General features: G+C 30.5%; 1 protein-coding gene across 1 annotated transcript in view; it reads left to right on the forward strand.

Moving 5' to 3' along the window:
* The first annotated feature begins 245 nt into the window (after positions 1-245).
* The window catches only part of LOC128170798 (multiple epidermal growth factor-like domains protein 10), a 153134-nt gene continuing 142016 nt past the window's right edge, over positions 246-11363 (forward strand). Inside the window, exons 1-9 of the mRNA XM_052836563.1 lie at positions 246-297; positions 1282-1517; positions 2249-2258; positions 3821-4045; positions 5116-5250; positions 6339-6470; positions 7346-7483; positions 7695-7832; positions 8451-8588. Coding sequence (XP_052692523.1) covers positions 246-297; positions 1282-1517; positions 2249-2258; positions 3821-4045; positions 5116-5250; positions 6339-6470; positions 7346-7483; positions 7695-7832; positions 8451-8588 — 1204 coding nt within the window. The remainder of the gene's footprint in view (positions 298-1281; positions 1518-2248; positions 2259-3820; positions 4046-5115; positions 5251-6338; positions 6471-7345; positions 7484-7694; positions 7833-8450; positions 8589-11363) is intronic.

Below are 11363 nucleotides of genomic sequence, written 5' to 3' on the forward strand. Positions count from 1 at the left end.
CTTGAATATTACGTTTGAGTTTAAATCACCAGAGATCAGTGGTGACTTGGCAATCTCTTCAAACATTCATGTTCCCTCACCAATCCTTTTCTACTGCTAATTAGATATTATCTGAAGTTTTTATATCCGGTAATTGTTTTTATTAATTTCTTCATAAAAGAGTAACTGTGAAATATATTCCGGCATAATCATATACGTTGTAGAGTATATTTTAAACTTCACTAGATGTGTTTACCTATTTAGATATGTTGTTCATGCTTTTATTGATAATAGTGTTTGCAATTTCACAGTCTTATGGTGAGTTTACATGCATGAAATGCAATTGTCATTTGAAATTTAATTAAAAACCTAGTAATAATGTAATATATCCTTTAACATAAACAACAGTCTAATTGAGGCGATTATCTACATGTATGTTATACAAATGGCATTATTAGTTCACTTATTACCTATATACTGTTTGTTTGGTATTTTCACAAACCATATTTACATTTTATTACCGAATTATACTGCTTTAGAAAACTATTTTAGATAAACATATTAGGATAAAAAAATAACATCAATAAATATGGTTTGGTAAATTTTTTCAGTTAAAATAATATTTTTGATTTGGGTTTTTATTAACCGGGTTTTCAAACAGAAAAATCCGGTTATTAAAATGGTGAAAATGGCGGGCGGGTGGGCGGGCGGGCGGGCGGCTGCCAAAAGGGTACCCTCATTGTACGGATAACTCCTCCTACAGTTTTCAAGATAGGAAGTTGTTTTCAAGATAGGAAGTTGTTCTTTTGCAGATCAATTGTACATATATCAGAGGTGTGCAAATTGCTAGGATTTTGATTTCTGAATATTTATCGAAAAAATACCAGCTTTTGAACTTAGTCATTTTTTGGCAAAATATTTCATATAGGGTACCCTCATTGTACGGATAACTCCTCCTACAGTTTTCAAGATAGGAAGTTGTTCTATTTGACATATATCAGAGGTGTGCATATTGCTAGGATTTTGATTTCTGATTATTTATGAAAAAAATACTAGCTTTTGAACTTAGTCATTTTTTGGCAAAATGTTGCATATAGGGTACTCCATTTCACTGGATATGGGTTGACATGGATTTTATTTAAATTAAAATATAAAACTAGACTTTTAATAACATGAAATGACAACAACTGTTCGGACAAATCAAACAAAATTCCACTTTGTTTTTGTTTATAAAGATTGTTCATAAGTAAATGTTAAAATGTAAATAATGTTGTTAATATGGGGTTGTGTGTTTGTTGACAGTTAACGTTGCCCTAAATAAACAAGCATACCAACAGTACCCATACATACCAGGTAACGACACGTATGACGCCAGTAACGCTGTGGACGGACGTAAAACTGACCTGAGCATGGAAGGTGGTCAGTGTGCTGTATCATATAGCGTAAGAACCGCCACCTGGTGGGTGAACCTGACCAGCATCCACAGTATACATCACATCACTATCTACTTCAGGACGAACAACGACGGTATAGTCACAGTCATTATGTATATTGGAAATGATAGCTTCTGTAGTGTAAACTGTCATCACGCATATACTTTTTTTATTTACATGTTAACATTTGGGTTTTTATCAGATGTCTTAATCTTCAAATGATTTTCCCTGTTTGTTTGAAAAATGCAATACCGAAAAAAAATGTTGCTGGTTTTTGTGTTATAGAAACTGGAGAAAATATAAGGGCTGCAATGAACATGAACAGTAACTGACACAATTGATCAAACACATTTACAATTTTTAAATTACAATTTCAAATTAAATAGAAAATTAGATATTGAATTCAAGAGTTTGCCTAACTCACTCTATAGATATGTTAGTCCATGTTTTAAAATGATATGATATGCCAGGGGTCTTTTAAGGTAAGTTTTGCGGTTACATGGAAAATACCCACATATTTGCATTTTGACGTGATTTGAAAAAAAAATAGAAACATCAAATTTCTCATATACTAAGATAACTTTTTTTTTCTCTGAAATCTGTGAATTTTGAAAGGTTTAGATAAAATTGATTTCGTTACATTATAATAGTCTATTCTGTTCCCTATTGTTGCATTTTATTTCTTAATAGCTCATTATCAGTTAATAGTAACAAATCATGACAAAAATAATGACATTTTTCTCCAATATTTAAGGTATAAATAACACATATAATAGCCACATACAAAATATACAAATTTTCAAGACCTTTTTTTTTATATTTCCTTAAAACGACAGTTTGATCATCATACACTTTGTCCTTCTGTAGTTATAAAACCCGTTTGACAAATTCATTTAAAGTTTATAAAAGACTTAAGTATACTGAAAAGAACAATATGTAGCTTTAGTAAAGTACCTTAAAATTGCTAGACGAAAACCTGACCTTAAGGTTCTGAATCTCAATTGACGATGTTGTCAATCCTCCATTTATGAAAATACATCAACGCATGACCTAAATAAAAAAGTAATGGTAGGAACGGCGTGGCATTTTCATTAATAAAGATTGTATAATAACAAAAATGTCCAATGCTATCAACATTATACAACAACAGTTATAACAAAGCAGACTTGTCTTTTATCCAACACCGCAATTCATGGAATCATTTCAGGTGAACAACATAGAAATCAAACGATAACCTTGTTGTTATTCTTTTTTTCCAGATTTTAATTTAATATACTTTAAACCCCTAAATGCAGATTAAAACAAACAGTTTCCAACATCTATTCATGAATGACATGGCGACCAGATAAAAATACTTTATGTAAAAAGATGATTCTTACAATCACGATATACTTCTTGGCGTGTTTTAGAGTGACACTTCGTCAGATTTGAGTTTTACCTTCTGTAAATAACATTTTTTTCGGAATTATGAGCGACAATTAGGTATTTGTTATTTCTAAGAATGGTCTCTAAGCGCAAATATCTTGGTTTTTTTTTTTAAAACAGACCAATGATTTCCATAATAAGATATTGTGTTAAAGAAGGGGCTAGCACGATAAAGTGACCTTCGTATGTATAGCTCCTCTAAATAAAATGACGTTTTTTTAAGGGTCAGATATTAATGGGATTAGGAATTTTTGATGAACTTGAGAAATGTTTCATGTTATCTACCCACCATGGTTATCATTAATATTATATATGTATATACTGATGTTGCTTAGGGTTCAAGTGATATTTTGTTAAACAAGAAAGTTCCCTTTTCAGGTTCTTTACTGTTTGGATTAAGCGTGCTTAGTTTTTAAAAGAAGGTTAAGACAGCCCTGATCGCCACACACTCTCTCATTCAATACATGACACTGACTAATTATTTAAATATATTTGTTCACCAACATTTCTTCCTAACGACAATCACATATGATATCTGCTGAACAATTTATATTACTATTTATATTTTATTTTTAATTCACAATAGAGTACAACCAGTGTTGTTAATAAATCTATTAAAATAATTAATATACATATCATTATTTTGTTTATATATTGAAATGGTTTGATAATACGCAACTTTTTTTTCTCAGAGAATTCTCAGGGTTTAGCCCCCACGGTTATATTTGATGTTATGATAAGTTGGCATTACTTTAAACGATAAATATATGAAACTTGCATATTATTTCCGTTTGAACGAGTGTTAAACTATTTATATATTTTAACTGATTGGGTGCATGAACAATGTGTAATGCGAATTGCCTAGGATGTAATTGATATTTAGGTATTGTATAGTTATCAATGTAAAATAAATATTATATAAACATGATCGATAACATCTTATACAGATTACGTGTATCGGACGTACAGAACAGACAATTTACTTGGATTCTCTGTGTATATCTCTAATACCACGAATAAATCACAGGGGACGTTGTGTTTCAAGGATAACAACTTTACAAAAAACACAATACCTCCTGTCTTCACAACAAACTGTTCTGTCCATGGACAATATGTCATCTACTACAACGAGAGACTACCAGGAGTCGCCTACCCTGACGGTTATGATAGTTTTGTAACGATTGAACTCTGTGAAGTAGAGGTGTATGGTTAGTGTTCTTTATAATTTCAACAGTCTTTGAAAATGTTTAAATATATTTTAAAATTGGTCACATATTTACCTTTTATTGTCAAAACATAATTCCATAAACTAGTGTGTAGACCCTGTGGATTTAATCAGTAATGTGACAACGTGCTGTCAATTTAAGTAAAACTTTCAAATCTTGTTAAATCATTTAAAGTGTCTATTGTTTCTCAAAATTGCCCCCAACCCCCTAAAAAAAATAAAACAAAAAAATCGTACATTGTAAGAAGTTATGTTTAACATTTTTTATCGATCTGAATTAATAAAACTAGGCACAAAGAAACGTTTGTTATTTAATCAATATAAATATGAAAAAGGACAGAAATAAAGCATTCCAAACATTTTATTTAGCATCAAAATAACTGAATCCTCTTTTTGTAAGGGTGATTGATGTTACATTCATGTTATGGTGGAGATAAGTGGCCAGATATTATAACTGAAAAGATGACATATACCATTATAAAATAGTGCCTGTTTGCAAGGGTAACAGTTGAAATTGACACCCCGAGAAAACAATTATCAACCTTCTAAACAGGCAATATTTATTCTATTATACTGAATGTCTCAATGTTATAGAAAAGTTCACTGCCTTTATATAGAAATCACATGGATTCTACGACGAACCGTATGCGCATTGTTTACATGCATGTAACAATTCGTTGTGTTACAATTTACCTGTTGCCAAATTTGTTGCTACTGAATTGGTTTGGTTTGGTCCTATATTCCCTTGTCGTGTAAATGAAAGACATGGTGCTCAGTTAATATTTGAGATCATTGCGATGGATGCATTTTATTATAGTAAACATTAGCAAAAAGGATGACCAGCAACATGAGTATACAGGTCAGACTGTTTTGTTCCAAATGTTGTAATACTGCAATATGTTCCTGGTTTAATTAGAAATTGTCTTGATGGACTTTCGTGCATACCAATAAACACAGTCGCGTAAATTTACGCCTCTTGCATCATATTTCTTTAAGAATAGATTCAAAATAATTAAAACAAATATCGTTTAATGAATGACTTTTAATGAACAGGGTGTCCAGTAACAGGGTTTTACGGATCTAACTGCTCCATTCCCTGTCCAGACGTTAACTGTCAGTACTGTCACATAGAGACGGGCTATAGCCAGTGTTGTAAACCTGGATACCAAGGTCATCACTGTGAATTAGGTAAGATATAGTTTCAATAGACAAAGATTACTTATACGTGTACATGCCTGTATATGGCCTCGTTAAGTATTGGCAACCATTACAAAGCATTTGTAAAACTTTTGATATATTTGTTTCTTATTCTAAAATAATAATACGAAACAAGTATAAGCATGTAATGTTTTTCTTTAATTGTGTATAATAAAAGAGCATACACATGTGTGCTCTTATGGAAACAATTTAAAAAAAAACAACTTTGAAACCTTTTATTTTAAAACCCATTTGATTCCATATAAAATAAGTTGCTTCGCTGATTAGTTCCTGCATTGACTTTAATAAGTTTCACAAATGTTTTTAAAAAAGAATTGTTAGTGTGCAGTCAGGTAAACTGTTTTTTCTACAGCAAATGTGAAATTGAGCAAGTTTACGGCTATTGGGGTTCGACAGTCTGAAGTACTCTCAGCTGTCTGTTTCAGACTTTCTAACGAATTTCTGCAAGATTTCTTACAAATTCGTTATTGACATTCAAGTAATAACAGCTATAGCATTGAACGAGATTGACTTTATCAGTTAAAAGTTTTATACAGGTATAAATATTCAACACGGAATTTTTGATATAACAAACATTAGCTTTTTTTCAGTATATTAGATATAGTTTAGCAAATTATAAAAACAAGGCCAGTAATCACTTCCATTTGTGGGTCATGTATCATACATTGTTGCGGCAAACATGTACAAAATTGTATTGGTTTGAAATTTCAAAAACGAAATTGTCTACTTATGCTTAGCAAACCCAGTTTGAAATTCCAAAATCGGTATTTCGTCTTTTGTAAAGAAATATGTAGCTCTTGCATATGGTGGTTTTTGTCATAATGTTGGATTGCTGATTGTGAATTCATTTACTTGTTTTTCAAACGTATAACAGAAGTTACAGACGATGAGAAAAGTGTAGTTTTCTGTGCAGCATAATTTAAGCCGATTTATAATGTTCATGGAGGTGGCGTGCTTGCACTATGTTGCTACAAGCGACCCATAAAACCACATATGTCTAAATCAGATACAGCTTTTTATTGTTTCAAAATTACATTATTTTCTTGTATTTTTACTAGCTTGTCCACGTGGTTATTTTGGAAATGATTGTACTGAAAAATGCAATGACACATGTTCCGGATGTAATAATGTGAATGGCGTTTGCGACTCTGGATGCATCCCTGGCTGGAAAGGTTATCACTGCAACGAAGGTAGCGTTCATAATATTTAAAGTTTGGAGCGGATTTTTTTCAGGCAGACTTTATTTACAATATCTAAAATAACTCAACCACTGATTCATCAAGAAATAATGATGACGACGCAATTTATGATTAGTAGTAATAAGGTAGTCCATCCATAACGTAGGCGAATTAAACAATGTTGATTGATCTATACTTCATGAAATACATATTTTAAAGCTATTATGAGACTGACATAAACCAAACTCAGGTGTATGTATGTAGTGAACTAAATGAGCTTTGCACTTCAATTTTTTAAAGAGTTGTCTGCCCTTATAGAACATTTTTTTTTTAATATAACTTTCTGAAAATATTTATGGTAAACTATAATTTTTTAGCATATTTGAAGGAAGGCAAAGCTTTTGCAATTTTTTACCAAGAGAAATGTGAAAAATTGCTTGTACTAAAGAAATATATTAAAATGCATTTCTCCAATAGACCTCAATATTACTTCAACATATGATAAATTTAAATATATATATTTTTTTCAATTCAAAGGTGAACTTTTATTATTTAATAAACTCATAAAAATCACACAAAGAGTATAGTGATCAAACTTGCAATCTATCAGATATGAAATATGACAGTTATGGATGGACTACTTAAATGAGAACAGGGTTGTCTCGTAAAGACAATGCATTCTTTTTAAAGTGTTCATTTTTGGAAATAATCGTTTTTTTTAATTTGGTTTATGGAAAAGTTGTAAATGGTAGAAAAAAATGTAGGTTTTGTTTCTTTTGTTACTCTAATATATATAAAACATTTAACACACTGCTTACCAAATATTTTTTTGTAATTATGAATATGAGACACACCACTGTGATGGACAGGTGTTAATTATATTAAAGAATGTGACACAGGATCGTATGGTATTAGATGCAATGAAACATGTGGACACTGTCTTGATGTAAGCCAATGTTCCCATATCAATGGGACATGCTTAACTGGATGTGAAGCTGGTTTTAAAGGGGACGTATGTAAAACAGGTAAGGGAAATATACAGGTACAGGCAGAGGAACAAAAGCCTTCTATTTCTTTTCCTAATCACCTAGTTATATAATTCTTAAATGTAATAAAGGCATGTCAACATGTAACTGTTACAATGATATACAGAGAAGTGCATTAATTTTAAGGTAGCATTATATATCATTCTCAATATATTAAGTTGGAGTCATTTCATATCATTTCATTTCAAAGATTGTGACAGTGGTTCATACGGCGTTGACTGCAAAGAAATTTGTGGAAACTGTCTCAATGAAAGTCAATGTTCTCATATCAATGGAACATGCTTCACCGGATGCAATGCTGGCTACGAGGGGGACTTGTGTAAAACACGTGAGTAGAAAGTTATCAGGACAACTAGTTAGATATGCAGCTGGTAGTTAGGAAAGCGATGATAACTTATTGAAAATACGGCGTTATATATACATGAATTACATTTTACATAAATATTATAACATATTTAGTAAGCACCTTTAAAACCAAAATAAACAGAGAAGTAAATTTTCGTTCATATCTATAAGAATGATAATATGACAAAATTCAAAGTGAATTGAGAAAAAAAGTAATATAAAAAATAATTAATGAACAGATGACTTGTAAATAATCAGGTGCCAACAGAATAATCGTTTACACATGAACGTGAGGAATCGGTTATTTTCGATCAAATTATATTTTTTTCTAAATCAAACCAAGTGCCATTGTTAAATGGTTTTAAAATTTATATAATTGAAACATATGATTTTTTTACTCAAAAAAAAAGAAGCATAAAACAAAAGGAAACAAGCTGATGTCAACTTTATGTAAGAATTAGACTAAACAAGCAAAATAGTGACTTTTTTGCAATTTTACGAGAAAACCTGACGTTCACTAACGTTAATGTTTAGGTTTGTTGTGGTTGTAAGACAATACTGATGCAAATACTGGCACTCGTGGTATCTATAATCGTTTTAGAATGCAATAGAGGATCTTATGGATATGGATGCAATGAAACATGCGGGCACTGTAGAAACAAAAACTATTGCTTTCCGATTAATGGTACTTGCTTAACTGGATGTGATGTTGGCTATGAAGGAGCCTTATGTAAAACACGTGAGTAGGCAATTGTGAGGCATATAATTCAATTAACAGAGGTGTTCTTTTGTTGAAACATTTTCAGATCTTATTATCAGTATGAAAAAATTACAATATTAAAGCAAAAATACTATATATATATTTGTGTCTGTCGACATATAGTTCATGTATGGAAATGCATATTTTAATTTCTAATTACGGTTTGAAACAAAGGTGCATACTAGACACAAGTGAGTAGAATAAAAAGTGATTACATCGTAATAAATTCTTTGAATAAAGAAAAAATAGTGCATGCATTATATGTGTTTCTTTAGTGTGAAAGTACAAAGTTTGATATGAGAAAAAATTAAAAAGAAAGCAAAGTTATATGTTCAATTTACTATTTTTTTTTCTATATCTGTATATTTAAGGGTGATTTAACTATAGCAGTATTTTTTTTATTATTACGTCAAAGTATTCATGACCTATCTTTTGATCGAAGTGCCAAATTATAAAGACTTATTATATGTTTCTGAAATCATGTTTTCCCCCGCTACTTGGAATGTATCAAGCATAAAAATAAGTTAATTTAATATACTCCTAAAATTGTTATGCGCCATAAAAGTATTCCAAACGAAAAATTTAATAAAATGGCAGCGAATTTCTACGCGCGTTAATCAAGAAACCTAGCAAAAACATGAAAACGAAGGCTTGAGAAAAACTGAAATAACAAGGCAAGGTAAGTTTTTATTAAAATATTGCAATTTCTAGTGTTGCTTTTGTTAAACTGTAAGAACAATTAATCAATGAAAAAATGTTATGCAAATTTGTCAGCAGTATATCCTTTCGTTGCCAGTCTAGCTAAAAAGTAAAAGGTGTATACTACCAACATCTCACAAAGTTTTACAACAACAGACATTCTTAGATTTATTGTAAACTTTTAATCAAATATGTTTATGTTTCAGGATTTATGTAATTAAAGAATTTTACTAATGCATTAAATTAACTTTCCCCTTAGAACTTTCCTTTGTTTATACAAAATTTACCTTCATTTGAATGTTGAATTCAGATTTACTTTAATTTAAATGTTGGTATCTTTTTTAAAAATTATTGAAATGTATGATAAAAGCATTTTAATAGTTTAAACATGAAAGTTAATTGATTTACAGCCACATTGGGACTTTAGGAGACATACAATGAAGTCAATGCAAGCTTTCAATATTTTAATTTTTATCTATTTTTGTCAAGTTATCAGAGCATGGTGCTGGGTTTGTTTTCCAGCACACTGTGTCTATGTTGGAAATTCAGAAAACGTAAGTCACATCTTAAATAGTTTAAATTATTAACTTAAAATGTATTTTGAAATAAACAGATGCTTCTTACATTATAATTCACCCTTTCTCAAGTGTATTAAAGGGGAGATTGTATAATTGTTCAATGTTGTTTTTTTTTATTATTTACAGATAAAACATTCTTTTCTTGATGGTGGGCGATAAACAACGTACAATTCTACATGAAGTACATTTTAACCTAATTTGCAGAGGAGGATGTAAAACACGATGGGATTAATATCTCTAAATTTTATTCTTCCACTTTAGAATTAATCAGCATATCTTGTTGTTAAGTGCATAATACAAAAATGAGCGATCCTGTTTTACTATGAATAATTATAATTTTCTTATCATAAATCAGATAATATCTATACAATTATCAATTGATTTCATGATCAAAATTTGAGATAACGAATAATTATGTAGCTCATATTTCCAGAATACCATTGGAAACGTTTGCCTCATAGAAATGGACAATTATAATCTTGGAATAAAAGGTCAATACATTACATCACTAAGCAGGTTGGGCACATTTACCCTATTGAGGAATGATTACGCTTAACGGAAACTATTCCCCGTTACAGTAATAAAAACATTCCCGCAAATGCGGGATTTTGAGATTTTTTTTTCCATTCACGTCTGGGTTTCAGTTAAATCCAGTATAAACAAACAAAATTTTTTCAGCAATTTCTTACTGTAGCCTCTACGGATAATAATGTGGTTATTCTGTACACATATTAAGTCGTACATAGAGTTATTACGTTCAATATTTCGTTCATTTTTTTTATTTTAATATGGAACAGTAATTTCTTTTAATCATTGTTTGGTTTTGGATTGAAGTTTCGTCTACAAAAACATAGTTTAATTTTAATATCATTTTCTTTTAAATTTTAGTTTACGATATGTGTTAAAAGCATTGCTTGTACAAGATTCCGTAATTGTCATGGTCTCCCCGAAATCAAAATATTTAATCCAAAATAAACAACATTCTGCATTTATTTTTAATTTTTTTTTTGCATTGTCAAGTTGTGTCAACTCATTGAGCACAACACTCTAAAATTTTAGGGGTTTTAGGCAGTTAAAGCAAACTATCAATGGAAAATCTACGGCCAATGCAAGAATGCTCATGTTTTCCAAGAGTTCAAAATCGTTTAATATTCGTTTGCATCTGTGGAGGATTAAAGTTTTAGGCCAGAAAGGTCAGTTGTTAATTGTACTTTTGCACCACCTTGCATTTCTCATGCGATTCATTTTACTTAAGTGGGATTTTTGATTTATTTGGCATACATCGAGAAAATCACGCATTTGCGGGAATTTTTTTATTTTATCACTGAAACGTGGAATAGTTCCCGTTTAGCGTAATCAATCTTCAATGCCGTAAGTGTGCCCAACCTGTTAAGCTATACATGATCACAATAGAATTTGTTAAATAACTTCCTCATGTTTGATTTGATTTAAGAGAGAAGGCACTTAATATTAAAAC

Source organism: Crassostrea angulata, chromosome 2 (assembly GCF_025612915.1).
Source record: "Crassostrea angulata isolate pt1a10 chromosome 2, ASM2561291v2, whole genome shotgun sequence".
NCBI classification, from domain to species: Eukaryota; Metazoa; Mollusca; class Bivalvia; order Ostreida; family Ostreidae; genus Magallana; species Magallana angulata.